Below are 15,430 nucleotides of genomic sequence, written 5' to 3'. Positions count from 1 at the left end.
ATTTACATTCCCTGTCTCAACAACGAAAACAAAAATAATAAATAAATTTTTTACTTCAACAATGGCTGCTACTTCAGCTTCTTTGCAAACAATCTCATCATCTTTGAGGATATCACGTACCAGCCGAACCACCGCTGCCGCCGGATCTCCGTCACTACTTTCATTCAAGAGCTCTGTTAGCCCAGTTTTCTCTCAGAAGCTGACCACTGCCATGAAAAGCTCTGGCAGCCAAAGATCGTTGACTGTTAGAAGTCAAGCCACCCCATCACCAGATTCTTCAAGACCCGGTTAGTAAAAAAGCTTTTTTCAAGATTTTGGTAAATTAATAATGGGGTTTTGATTTTATATAATGGGTTTGTATTATTTTTGTAGGTAAAGTTCATGAACTGTGTGTGTATGAGATCAATGAAAGAGACCGTGGCAGTCCAGCGTATCTCCGGTGGGGTCAAAAACCTGTTAACTCACTTGGCGATCTTGTTCCCTTCACCAATAAAGTACTATTTCTTTTTTACTTATAACTTTGTAATTTAAAAATATACAAAGGTAATTAGTGTTTGTTTGATATTCTGAGTTTGATTTATCAATTTTTTGAAAACAATAGGCCTCCATTTTTTCTATCTATACATATGTTTTTATTAGCTTATTTTTGAACCTATCAACTTGAGAATTTATTTCTTATTATTAGCATTTAATAAGCTTATAAATTACTAAAGTTAAGCAATTTCATCAAGCCAATAAGTAAAAAAGTTAATCTAGATAAAACTGTTTTTTCCTTATATACATCATTTTTTCCGAATTAGTTTTTGAAAGAAAGTAATTCACGGAACAATAATTTAGGGGGTGTTTGGTATTGCGATTCGTAAACAAAATCTGCGTTTTCAAAATAGATTATGCGTTTTCAAAACTGCGTTTTTAAAAAGCATGTAGTTACATGCTTCTCCAAAACTGCGTTTTCATAGCCAATAATCACTTTTTCATACAGACACTTTTTTAGATTATTTGCGTTTTACAAACGTAATAATCAGATAATCACTTTATAACGCATTCTCAAACACCCTCTAGATACATTTTTGATTTTTGATTTTTGAGTTATGTGTATATATATATACTAGGTCTTTTACCCGCACGATGTGCGGTAGTTTAAAGCTATAGTTTAACGTACAAAGTATTGATCAAAATTTTATTAATATAAGTCTAGGTATTTCCATGTATCTAGCTGCTAATCGGCTTATGGTTATTTTTAAAACGTCGCTCCTTCATAAAAGGATCATGTGACTTCATGACCAACCATTCGATTAATTTTGTAAATAATCCGGTGTGATGCACGACATTGCTTAATGCTTATTTTCCTTTCTTTATATGTCGTATGTTGATTAAAAGTAAAAAGCAAAGGGGCGCATGGCTTCATCCATGTTACAAATACATATGTCGATGGACAACAATACTACCTTCCAAAGTTGATACAATTACTCAACAATGAGCTCCACAAAAAGCTTCTAACTTAAACAAATACTACAGTATAACAATTACTCTCATTTTTTCAGATATGTTTATATTTCTAGCATTTACTATCGCATGCTAGTTACCAACAAATAATATAGTGTATCAAGCACAAAACCTAAAATCAATTTGAGATGGTAAGAATAAGAACTGTAGAATAATAATTACAGCATTTTAATTGAAACTAATCATTATGAAGATCTCAAATCCCGACAACATGAATAATTAGAATGACAAACAATTTATATATTGATATTGCTTTTCGTTATTCTAGACAATTAGAAGAACTAAATCAGGGATGTTTTTACACAATGTCAAATTTATTTTAAAGTTCGTTGAAGTCACAAATATTGATAGGGAACATGACTCACTAACCATTTCGCTTTTAGAAATCCATCGTAGTAAAACTTTATGAAAAAAGCATTATTACTGAGTGGCATGCTATGGCTATTTGTCTTGGGGCAGCAAAGCCCGCGTATTGCATCATCACCATCCTCATCATCCTTAAATCATTGTCCGTACCTATGTGACTGTGAAAATAACCTTTTAATTTTTAAGTGTCGCGTTCTTAGCACATTGAATTTCTGATACTATATATAAACATTACATTTAAATTAATAAACCAATTTTTTATTCTCCTATAGGATTTTTAAAATGAGGACCTACTACCAAAATTTGCAAATAATATAAAAGTACAAATAATATGAACATTGCATGATGCTAATTTAATGTTTTAAACTCTAAGTCTAATGTGTTATTGAAAAGGTAATGGTAAATGAGTGCGATGTACCTTGTACAGTTGATGACATAATGTTGTGAAGAGACTCTAGTGCTTCAGGTGGACACAAATGACGAAAAGACTTCATAGCCTCAATTGCTTCTTCTGATCTATTAAAGTGTTTCATTGCTACTGGTATGTCTTTTAGAGCGCTATCACCTAGATATATAGCAGCCCAAACATAGCCATAGCTTACAAATAGTTGGATGCTAAAGTAAGATACTAAATGAAAACTCTACACTCTACCTCTTCCAAATGACCTGTAACAAAACATCATTTCGAGAAAATACATTTGTTGTTATGTACCTAGGTTAACACCATCTCGGAAAAAGAAACTGGATGCTTTTTCATAGATATTTATAAATACATCATGAGGGCACACATACATTCAAAGTTACAAACATATCTAAGTTTCTTATAGTGCAAGTTCCCAGGGAGAATTCTTTAAAGAAGTGTATTCATAGAACCCTTGGATCTACCAAACTGTTTAGCCCTGTTTTTTTTGTTCTCTATTAACACTCATAGTAGCTATCTCCCTTCTCAATCTATTTGCTTCAACCTCCATAGCTTTGGTCAACGTATCTATTTAGCATCTAAGACGAATATAATATTCCTAATTATAGATAACGGCCTTATAAAGAAATCTCTCGTGTGGAAGGGTTGTCGCTAAACGGATTAAAATCAACTGACATAATCATTACACATAAAGCTAACATTTTTTATGTAGAAACCTAGACAATAAACCCTCATCAAACAGTAATACTAATACTTATTAATTTCATTCATACCATAAAGATAGATAGAGATGCAAATATACATACATAATCACGGAAGTAATGCCAACTTATATACTCTGACTAATTTCTTCGGTTAGTTCTAAGATACCATATATTCACCCTCTAACATTTGTCCACCACCTGTACACATATATACAAACAAAAAACATATATACATAATCAATTATGTAATTACCAAAAAAAAACACAATTATATAATTACATATTCAATATAATTGAATTTAATTAATAACTCACCGGCCATAAATTAGCTTCTTAAGAATGCAATTCGAATTGGGTATCTCTTCTTTTCTGTTTGTATAGAATCATAGATTTTATAGATATTGATATATAGACATATAGATGCTTGTGTATTTGTATTACGTCTAACTAATTAGGGCAAAAGAAAAGGGAAGGAAAAAGATAGAAGTTGTTTAAACGGATCGGGTGGGCTAGGTCCGCGTGTGTTTTTCTATAAAACATTGTAAGAAAAATTATGGTGATGCCATGTAGGATTTATCCTATGTGGCAATATTTTAGCATAGTTTTAATATATTGAGGAGGGCTTAAAACGCTTGGTTAACTACTGTTTTAATAAATATATAGATATATTACTTACACATATATATATACAAAAAATGACCGAAATCTGATTTGGCTACAGGTATACAGTGCGGATCTTGAAAAAAGACTAGGGATCACAGCCGAAATATGTATTCTGTGTTGGAATAAACATGGTTTGATTCAAGGAAAAATACTCACCAGATGATCCTGTGGAACCTGTAAGGGCACTAAACATATTTGTCATTTATTTCGGGTTCCCAAAACAAGGTGATTGAGTTATGATGAGATGAGTAATTCGGCTGTGGCTTGATGCACGAATCGGAGAGGAGAAAACACACAAATTTAAGGTTTAATTATATGTAGGGATTAACCTAAACTTAGGGTTTAATGTGTGCACCGTTAGTCCTCTTAGTTTACAATCACCTAATGAGAAATCTTATACCACGTCTCTAAGAGTAAATATGTCCATCATATATTTTACATAGACATAGGGATTTCATTATCGTCAATTATCATATCAGGAATGATAAACGATCAGTGACTGTCACACTAACGTGGTTCCAACATTCTCCCACTTGATCGAGCGATCATTTATCTATGAGTATTCATTAAGTCCGGAATAACACTCATTTTGTTTTAAACCGAAATCATAGCCAATAAGAGGTTCTGAGTAATCCTCGATACATATAAGGTATCTACTAGTCTAATGCATTTTCCAGTGCTCATACGTAAAATATAAGTTCCCATGGCTTCGACATCTAAAAGATCACCGCTTCCAACTCTAAGTTTTCTTTGGCCCTTTGGTAGCTTCTGGATTGTATGGAATCCCTGCATTGAGTTAGTCACATGAACCATAGAACCAGAGTCACCCCACCATGTATTAACAGGAACATCAGTCGTAAAAGAATCAAATATTACATAAAGTACGTTACCTTTCTTAGCTAGCCATTCCTTGAACTTAGGGAAATCTTTCTGAATATGCCCTTGAGTACGACAGAATTTACATCTGATGTTCAAGACATTAGAGCTAGAGGAAACTGCACCAGGACTGATCTTTGAAGCTTTATTTCCAGTCTTGTTACTGTTGTTACCCTTCCCCTTCTTGGAATTAGCAGTGGTAGTAAGGTGAACAACTTCAGGTTGCGCGAGCTTAAGGCGATCCTCTTCTTGTTGACACATTGCAATCAGTTCACTCATCTTCCATTTATCCTTCTAAGCATTATAGTTAATCTTGAAGGCATCAAATTGATCAGGCAATGATGTCATTATGAAATGCATAAGAAAATTATCAGAGACTTCCATTTCGAGAGTCTTAAGCTTGTTCGCCATGTCACGCATTTTCATTATGTGTTCACGGACACCGCTACTTCCATCATATTTCAGAGTAAGCATTTTTAGCATTAAGCTGCTTGCATACGCTTTAGACGATCCTTTGAAGTAATCCTCAACAGATTTGAGGTAAGTTTTTACTTTGCCAGACTCAGGAATAGCTCCTCGAAGACCAAGGTGAATGAAATTCTTGACCGTCATAAGTGACAAACGGTTCGCCTTATCCCACTTCTCAAATTATGCTCTCTGTTCTGCAGTAGAGGTCGCAGTAATAGCATCGGGTTCATCATGACGAATGGCGTAGTCAAGGTCAAAATACCCAGAATAAGATCTAATTGATCTTTCCAAGCAATGTAGTTAGCACCGGTAAGTGGCTGAATGCCAAGAGTAGGTACTACAATGGAAATAAGGAGGATATAAATTTAGATACAAGTAATAGAAGATTATTAAAGTAATGCCTAAAACTAAGGGCAATAAGATTATAGTGACATAATTAGCTATCTAAGGCAGACTAAGCAATATCTATAAAAGTAAGGGAACTAAAGTAATGCCTAAAACTAACTAATGGCTGTTATAAATGTTGCTTATAACTAGATATCTAAGGGAAGATTAAGTAATGTCTCTAAAAGTAATGGAACTAAAGTAATGTTCCTAAAAGTAATGAGACTAAGGCCATTACTGTATATTAATGAAGCTAGTGATAAGTAAACCTTTTATAAACACCAAAACAATAAGTTAACATAAGGCTCTACTTAGAATTTACATCACCTTTGGGCATAAGTAACTAATATCTAAGTACAAATGAGCATTAGGTCATGCAACACAATGCTTATCTTTTGACCTTTGGACACAAAATTAAGAATTGTGTATATTATGCATGAAAATATTCCTTTAAGCGCACAAAGTATATTAAATCACCTTTGGGCAGAATCAATACACTAAGTGTTCGTTATGCAAAAGGAAAAGAACGCAACATGAAAACACATTTGACCTTTTGTAACACCCGTCATTTTTGACATGTCAACTCTAACGAACTTGTAAAACGAAAATTTGTCAATTTAAAGTAATTAAACTTTTATAGTGAAAATGGAGGCATGTTAATAGTCATTAGAAGCGTAATTCGAAAACATTTAATATTGTGTCAACGAAATATTTGAACAATACTCGGGTTAAAAGTTTTAACTAAACGAATCATTTCTTGGAAGAAAACCGAAACTAGTCGTGAGAGTGCAAGAGGGGAACAAAACCCCCCTCCACCTCTCATTGCTCCCTTATCTATTCACACACAAAAACACACACACCCTCTTTTCTCTCTAAAACACAAGAACACACACACACCATTTTCTTCATCCTTCTTCTTGAATCCGAAAATTTAGGTTTTTGTAGCATCAAATTGTTAATTAATCATTGTATAATAATAATCTCTTGCAAAACTTCAAGATTTTTGGGTATAAATTAGTGTTCTTCGTCTCTAAATCCGAATCCGAAGCTCCGACTTGTTTTGGTAAGTGATTCTTAGCTCAAAATCATCATTATATGTTCCTTAGTCGAATCTAAACATTTTTGGTCTTGTTGGTCGTCAAAATCGAATTTTGGATTTCTAGGGTTTTGGGTTGGATTTTGGTAATTTGATATTAGATTGATGAAATTGAAGAGTTTTGATGATGGTTTTTTCAAATTATGTTAGTAGCATGTTTTGTAGCTTCAAAATAGTCCTAAATTGGTCAAAAATGAGTTTGGGGTCGATTTAGAGGTGCTTGGGGGTGTTTGGGTTTGTATTTCTTGATTTTGGGCATAGCTGGTCGAGTTTGTTCAGTAACCAGCGTAAGTTACGCCAGTTATGGCCGTAATTTACGCCCCTCTAGAATGCCAGATTTTACTTTACGCCAGAAAGCTCCTGTTTACGCCTCACTTTATGCCAAAACTCATCTTCCTTGTAACGATCATAACTTTTGAACCGTAAGTCCGTTTTTGACGATTCAAGTTGCCACAGAAGCGTAAATGACTCTAGTTTCTAATGGTATAGGCCTATGAGTCCAAAAAATAATTTGAACAAATCAAAAGTTTAGATAAAGCAAAACGTAACGATTCCACCTTGGTTGGATCAAAGCCTTATAAAATGGATATAATAAAGCTTTTATAGTAATATAGGGTCAATATTTAAGAGACCTTAACTTTTGAGATGCTTTAGGTTTAATGTGATACATGTATAATAGGTTTCGGCTCTCGTGGACGTCGGTTCTACTTCCTTTATCTTGGGCTTGTCATTGCTCGTCACATGTGAGTTCCGTAAGTCCCTACTCAATTGAGATTCGGACTAAAAAGTGTACACATACGTGCTTGTTTGATTGTTTGGTTAATTTGATTGACAACTTTTTGTTTGATTATATGATGGATAGTTTTAATTGATTGTTTTATTGATTAATAGCTTTGATTGATTGTTTGATTGATGGATGGTCTTGATTGATTGAATGATGGATTGATTGACACGTTTGGTTGATTACGCATATGATTGTGATATTGTGATTATTTAGGATAGATGTACATGCATGGAAGTCGATTATACCTTCAAAGGGTTTGAGATGTGGTGGGAAGGTTGCGGGTAACCCTATATATAAGCATCAAGAACCCATTGAAAGTAGAATCCTCCTAAGTGTATGTACATATAGCTTTGGTTGGTTGATGATTGATGGATTTGTGATTGAGGTAACACGCGTTGTTGGTTATGGATGAGATATACGTATCCTCGCGCTAATGGGAAACGTGAGCGAGAACGTACGCACCCCTCTAACATGGGAAACGTGTGCGAGGCCGTTCTCTCCCCGGGGAAACGTAAACACGCATACGTATTGATATGGTTATTGATGAAACACAAGCACCCCCACGCTAATGGGAAACGTGAGCCGGAACGTACGCACCCCTCTAACATGGGAAATGTGTGTGAGGTCGTTCGCTCCCCGGGGGACACACGGTATACACTCATGCATTGCTTGATCATGTCGCATGCACATATGTTTTATGCATCCTTATTGTTTTGCATACTCATTGATGATGATATTACATATGCATAATTGTGACACGCATTCCTCATCATTGTTGATACACTATTGGCTTGTTATGTGACGAGGTTTACTATTGCTTTACCTATCTTGATTGACTTTGTGCCTTATAAAGGCTACCGTAAGACATTGCTTACTTTTCCTTATACATATTGTGACTGTTGACAATGGTTCCTTATGATCCATTACTACGAACTCACCAACCTAGTGTTGACCTTGTTTAGTACACTTTTCAAGTAATCAAGAAATTCTTGGATGTGAAGTTTGATTGATACTTATGTTGGACTCGGGTTTGGACTTTGGTGGATCAAGGATTCATTCGCCCATTGCTTTACTTTATGCTTAGGATCGATAGCCCTCTTTTGATTGTGCAATTGTACTTTTATTGAGGTTGGATTCACCGGATCCTTTTTATTCATTTAGACTTATTATACGATAATTTCAAGCATACGCTATATCTTTTCAGTAGCATTTTGAGCCTAGCTCGGGGTGTTACACCTTTGGGCACAAATGTTAAAACCATGTACATAAGTGCGAAGCCCCCACACATTACGGGGGTCTGGGGGCTAACACACATATTGAGACAAAACAAATGAGCTCCATCCGCTTCGAAATGGGTGTCTTTTTTAGGGTTTTAGAATGCGTCCCTACCCCTCCGAATCAAATTTGATTTTCCACGTCCCTCCCCTACTAAATCCCACTCTAGGGTTTAGGGTTTGAAGATTGAGGGTTAGCCGTTTGGCTAACCTAACGACTTCAAACCCTACCCCGTGATCACACTTCCCCCTTGGATTCACTTTTAGCCCCCAAGGGTTTAGATTTTAAGGTTTTAGAATGGAACTTATCTAAAATGTATACATAAAATCAAAAATGATTTTACATATATTTTTAACATTATACATGTGAAATCAAATTTGATTAGCAATTAAGCTTTAGTTTAGGGTTTGAAGTCGTAGGGTTAGGCGCCTGATATATTTTACGCGATATCATTTCTTTTATATTTGTATTATTGTCATTTTTATAGACTTTTATACTTAATGTGAGTTATTATTTGATTATAGGTCTATATGATGAAATATGTCAAGAATGAGATGAATTAAGATAATTAATAGAGAAAATGAAGATTGAAGCTGAAATGACAAAAATCGCATACTTGGACCAAGAAATCTAAAACTAACATGGCTGCTGCTAAATATTATGGTCTAAAATGGCTAACAAGAAAATTTAAGCTAGACTCAATCTTGTCAAGTGGATCTCGGTTTGGACGTGTGACTCAGGTAGCTTACAACTTCACCTTTTCATTCTCTCCAGGCTAAAAATCTGTCACAAGGTGGGAATGTTTACCATATTCCAACTCTCTTAGTTTTTTTGTCCTCTTTTGCTTTCTTTCTTCCTGGAGAAACGCTTACCATATCCATCATTTGCAGCACCTATATTCTTCTCATTAAACTCCTGTGCTTTACCACTTTTATTCTTCTCATCTGCAGCACTTTTGTTCTTCTCATTGTCTATAGCAGCTTTCTTCTTTAAGTAATGGTCATGATCTTTTAATATAGACTTGCGAAGATGATCAATAACAGAAGATTCATAATCATATACAATATCTACTATGTGGCTGTACCCATCATCATTGACAGTAGCCAGAAGTAGATCAAGCTCTGCCCTCCCATAATGGTAATTACCCTCTAATACACTAGACTTCGGATTGAAATAAGGTGAGTCTATTTTCAACCGAAAGAAGTTGAAAATATTCACAGCTACACCGCTCTCTTTGAGCTTCTTTCCATATGAGCTTGCTTCGCTAAGATGCAGAGATATAGTACTGGCAGCAAAGAGACGCAATTACTTGATTAGCAAGTATACATATATGAAACAAGATTAACAAAATCTATCAGCGATTATGACAATTCAGATAGAGTATTATAGAATGGTTCTCATCATAAACACCGTTCCAGAAAAAGGACATTAGTTTTTCCAATCAAGTTTCTGGTTTTGGGAATATATGTGAGATTTTAACTTTAGTGGTCTTCCTAAAAAGAATATAAGTAAACAATTTAGAACTTGCATAGGTGAAACAATTAAGCAGATATAGGATTAAATACCTTCCAATAAACATAAGTAACCTTTTGTTCATATCTGAGGGAGCACTGGAAAAAGTAGCACATGCACTAGCCAAAGCCCATTGAACTTCTGTCTCACCTTCACCTTGACAAGGTACATCTGAGAAGCAAGCATAGTCCCGATTTCAGTTCAGCCAGAAAGTTCAATCATACACGCGCATATATATTTTTACTTTACTTATTTAAAACGGCAAGCTACCCTCCTCATCAGCTAGAGGAATGCCTAGTATAGAGGCAAGGACTACCGAACCGACCACCCCCTGCCAATTAATCCACTGCGGGACTGGGACTCGAACCTAGTGGGACACCCCGAAGTCGAACAACTTACCAATGGGCCACCAATCAATCACACACACACACACACATATATACACATATATATATATATATAAAGATGGAATATACAACAGGTAATTAAGTAAAAGGAAGGAAGACAACATCGAAGGGCACTCATGATTTGTTCTAGATCACTAGTTGGATGAACCAGCACACCAAATCCTAACGAACTCATTGTGATAATGCTCACAATATTCTTTGGGTCACACTGCAAGGAAAATGAAAAGGAGTAGTGGTAGTCAACATAAATAAGATAATAGTAAACCAATAATACAATTCAATGGCCCAATCAACAATATATGGTATGAAAATGAATGACCAACCTTTAATACAGTTTTACAATACAATCTAGCAGCCTTAACTTGAGCGTGATACACCTCTTCACAATACACAGCCCTCCGACCATTGTCAATACAGATAACTGTAAACTGAAAACACACACACAGTTAGTAAGTTTAAGAAGAAGAAGAAGAACAACAACAACAACCTCTGGGGGCGGCGGCTCCGTCATGCATGAAGGTACCTGATTTCATTTGAAAAAAGAAATAGAAAATCATCAAAGAGACTCGTAACTTTTGACTCGACTAGAAAACATGATTTTGCCTCGTGAAGGTGAATCAACTCGTAAGAGTCGGGACATTTTTAAATACTACATAATATATATCTGTGAGCAAAATATAAGTTCATTATCTTAACAAATTTAGCAAAATATTACATATTCAATAGTTTTGAGACATAAAGTTACATTTTATCCCCAAATTCGCAATAAAATGATCAAAACTAGTGAGCTACAATAATTATAAGTTTGTGACGGGTAACTCGGCCTAAGTTCACACGGCGACTCGTAAGAGTCTGGACAAAAGGAGTCATCTAACGAGTCGAATCGTTTCGTAAGAGTTTAACAACTGAAAACATCATCTAAAAACAGATTAAGGAGCGGAAAACATGATGAGAATTTATATTTTTTAAAAATTATAAGAAAAAGGGCATAACTTACAGCAGCATGTGGGTAAAAAAGACGAATTAGGATCGAGATAAATTAACACGTGATTGAAAACATCAAAACATTAGGATAGATGGAACGAATATGAATATGAATGATGATGCACCATACAGTTAGTCGGTTTTAAAATTCTAATTGAATAGCGAAGAAGATGAAAATTGGTACCTCAGGGATCGGCTCCGCCATCATGAAGGTACCTGAAAAATTGAAAACATCTTCGTCATCTAAACAACAGATAAATCATACACGATCCAGTGGAAAATCACCATGCGAATTTATAATTGAAAATAATTAAAAAGGTAAAAAGGATCGCTTACAGCAGGTGAGTCCGATGAAAACGAATTAGGGTCTACGATCAATTCACACCTGAAAGCATCAAAGAATTCTTTATTATTACTCTTAGATCGGCAAACAGACCCTTAGATTTATCTATCGATCGAATGAAATTAGATGATGCGCCATACCTGCCCTTACGCATCAAACCCTAGTCCAACCCTAGACGAATTGTTTTCTATGTAGCACCGAAACGGATACGGCAAAGCGGCACGGGAACGATACGGGAACGGGGAACGGCAAAACTAAAAAATTTAGGATACGGGTACGGCAAAGATACGGCAATAAAAAAATTTTAAAAAATAAATATATTGATTTTATATAGAGAGAGACTTGAGACTTCAGAGATTATGTAAAATTATATATGTATAATTTTATAATATATGTTTGATGGTGATAGGTGATCACGGATTAAATTTTTAATAATCAATTTTGGAACAGAAAAAGTCTAATGGTGATCTTAATTGTATAATTTAGTTGGTTTGTGTTTGGGAGTACGCATAGTCGCAAGATGGAAGTCGTTTTTGGAATACAAAAAACTCATTGAAACCCTAATATTAATTAGATACGGTATGAAAACTTCACATAAACGTTTCGGTATATATGGAAACTTCAAGAAAACGTTTCGTACGCGTTTCGTACGAGTTTCCGTTCCCATGGAGTTTCTGAAACGGGTACGCCTACCTGTTTGGAGTTTCGGTGCATCATAGATTGTTTTATCTCAAGGAAATGGGGGAATTTATATTTATAGACAGATTCGTTAAGGGGTCCGTTCGCTTTAGTAGTATACTTCTACACTTATATTGCTTAGCCCGGTTACTACTAATACTTTGTTCCATGCATAAAAAATAGTAGTTTATATATTAAAAAAAAAACATCTCTTTGAATTTTCGCATAATAATATACAAATTTTAATATACCCAAATAATTAATACTGATAGCTCTAATGGTGGTCATTAACAAAACTCTAAAATAAAAATAAATATATAAAATATAACATTAAAAATAAAAGTAAAAAATAAAAATTTCCTTTATGAGGAATACCTGCGCTATGCGGCGGAAACGGTAATGGTAATGCAACGGTGACGATAATTATCTAGTTCTTAATATAAAAGTAATTTATCATTGTATATACGAACCGTTATAGGTTTTTGATAACGTTGGATAGAGCCGGCAATATTAGCCCAATTGAATTTAATAGGATCAATTTGGGCCATTTAAAAATAAAATTGGACCATATTGGATCATATAAAATTATAACGCAGGTTGTATTGGGTTAAAATAAAATTCTTATTTCTTAGTACCGGGTCATATTGGGCGACTAACATTAACAACCGGGTGAAATCCCTGGCTGAAATCTCAGTCTTCAACTCTCCAAGCTCGATTCACAAGTTCTCCATTCTTATTCCCTCTCGACCTCTCCTGCGAATATGTAATCGGGTTTTTAATCTTTCCCTTTTTCAAAATTACATATCTATATATAATTACTTTTTCAAGGGTTATATATATATATATATATATATTTTTTTTTTTTCTTTATTCTGAGAGCCATTTTTTTTATAAGAATCATGAGAACTCTTAAATTATATATTTGTTCACATGTTTTTTTTGTTCATTCATATGTGAAACTTTATAAAAACATATGTCGAGGAAGAAATTTTTTAAGAAACCCTCAAAGTAGCATTTTATGAACTTGTGAATGAATTTGTTCACGTTTTATGTTCACATGTGACAAACAGCTACATATAAGGTTTTGGAAAAAAAAAAGTTCTTCTACAATATATGTTTTTATAACGTTTCACATGTGAATAAACAAAAAAAAAACATATGTTCCAATATAAAATTTTGGAGTCCTTACGGTTTTTCCAAAAAAATTGATTCTCAAAATAAGGGTCCCCTGTATATATATATTATAATCACTAAAACAAGTTAATGTAATTAACGGGTCAAGTTGGGTAATGTTGAAATTTGTTATCTCATTAGTTTTTTTACAAAAATTATTAATAGAAAACTAAAGATGATTGGTAAACATCAAATGGCTCTAATGTGTTTAATAATATATTTATAGATATAGATATATGTACTACTAATAGTAACTTTCATAAGGTTTTTTTAATAATCAAAAGCTATTATAGTTGTTACTTTTGAATATTTACACTTTTTCTTTGTTTAGTTACTTATTACAAGTTTGCTACCGAATGTTAGTACTTAGTATGGTGAATTAGTTTGTTGATTTAGATAGTGTAAATTGAGATATTTCTTAGTTGATTATTGGCTGAATTGGGGTTTTGCTTAAAATAGATTTGATGTCAGACCAACACTTTAAAGTGTTAGAGATGACATGACGATGAGGTATCTTCATCTAAATCAAAGAGAAAACGCTCTATAGTATGGAGTTGCTTCGAAAAGTTTGGGCCAACGGGAAATAGAAAGGCGAGTTGCACAGTTTTTGGCAAAGTCTATTGTGCCAATCCAAATTCGGGAACGTCAAATTTGAAGCGACATATACCAAAGTGTTTCATTATTAATGAGAATGGCCCACCACAAAAACGTGTTCCCTTGGATCAAGAAATGTATAAAGAGAAATTGGCAATCTCAATCACTAAACATAGCTATCCTTTTAGTTATGTTGAGCATGAGGCAACAAGAGATTTTAATTAATCAACTAATAATTAACTTGATAAAATATGATTTTCTTTATAAATTATTACGGTATAAGAGTAATTTATTGAATTTGTATATTTTACTAAAGAAGATATAAAGGTCTTGTTTTAACAAAACATTCATGATTATTTATATAAAACATAGTGTCAAACTTTAATCAATATTATTATATGAGATTTGCTAACTAGTACCCCTAGTGCACTAGTTAAGAAGTATTTAATGAACATGTTATTTATTTATTAATCAAAAATTGTATTTAATGTGTATTAATTCAACTTAGCAATTTCTTTTTTTAAGTCAATAATTAATACATATTTTCATATTTTAAGAAAGTTGGACTTCATTAAATGCTTATTAACTAGTGCACTACGGACACTAATTAGCAAATTCCTTATATTATATAATAAAGAGTTTGGATTATTTAAATAGACAATTTTTTTTAAAAGAGTTTAAATAGAAATTTCATGCACAAGTCAGTAGCTAGATTATAATTTATAAAACCCATTTTCAAGCAATGCAAAGTAACGAGCTAGCATGGCAACGAGATATATAAAATGGTAAATGAAATAGGTCGTTGAATATACCTCTAACGGATGATTACGGACTTACGAACTAGACTCGTAATTTATCTTAACGTAGCTCTCGAACAAACCCGATATAATTTAGAAAAGATCTTAGAATTTACTCGAAATGAACTCGAACAAACTAACGACCCTTATGTTGTCATTCTTCCCTTGAAACCCGTTTATTATTATGTGAAAGTGCCGAGGGGATTTAAGTGTTTGAAAAGCTCGTTTATAATTTTGTGTGCAATAAATGAATCCCAAAAGTTCCCTATTTATACACTTCCTTTAAACAGGTGAACGAGCACTCTATTTCTTCTAGGTTTCGTGAGTAAGCACCCTATTTTTTTTTAGGTAGCATTAGTCATGAATTCATCTGAAATATGTGTAACTCTCTTTTGATTC

The 15,430-nt window shown here is 33.8% G+C and overlaps 2 protein-coding genes across 3 annotated transcripts; one reads left to right on the top strand and one right to left on the bottom strand.

The window, feature by feature from the left end:
* Positions 1 to 616, top strand: LOC122589872 (allene oxide cyclase, chloroplastic-like). The gene is made up of 2 exons (XM_043762199.1): positions 1 to 287; positions 373 to 616. The coding sequence occupies exons 1-2, from the start codon at positions 62 to 64 to the stop codon at positions 516 to 518; spliced, it is 372 nt and encodes a 123-aa protein (XP_043618134.1). The 5' UTR covers positions 1 to 61; the 3' UTR covers positions 519 to 616.
* Positions 617 to 9,102: 8,486 nt separating this feature from the next.
* On the bottom strand, positions 9,103 to 11,969 carry LOC122587211 (26S proteasome non-ATPase regulatory subunit 4 homolog). Of its 2 annotated transcripts, XM_043759315.1 has the most exons (8): positions 11,930 to 11,969; positions 11,783 to 11,831; positions 11,631 to 11,662; positions 10,950 to 10,985; positions 10,786 to 10,890; positions 10,565 to 10,670; positions 10,109 to 10,226; positions 9,103 to 9,828 (listed from the first exon to the last, which is right to left on the bottom strand). In XM_043759315.1, the coding sequence occupies exons 3-8, from the start codon at positions 11,652 to 11,654 to the stop codon at positions 9,366 to 9,368; spliced, it is 852 nt and encodes a 283-aa protein (XP_043615250.1). In that variant the 5' UTR covers positions 11,655 to 11,662; positions 11,783 to 11,831; positions 11,930 to 11,969; the 3' UTR covers positions 9,103 to 9,365. The 2 variants fall into 2 exon arrangements, with proteins under 2 accessions (XP_043615250.1, XP_043615251.1); XM_043759316.1 differs by lacking the exons at positions 10,950 to 10,985; positions 11,930 to 11,969 and having other exon boundaries at positions 11,783 to 11,919.
* Between the last annotated feature and the right edge of the window lie 3,461 nt (positions 11,970 to 15,430).

This window comes from Erigeron canadensis, chromosome 2 (assembly GCF_010389155.1).
Source record: "Erigeron canadensis isolate Cc75 chromosome 2, C_canadensis_v1, whole genome shotgun sequence".
Classification (NCBI taxonomy): Eukaryota; Viridiplantae; Streptophyta; class Magnoliopsida; order Asterales; family Asteraceae; genus Erigeron; species Erigeron canadensis.
This window is presented reverse-complemented; position numbering and strand designations above follow the sequence as displayed.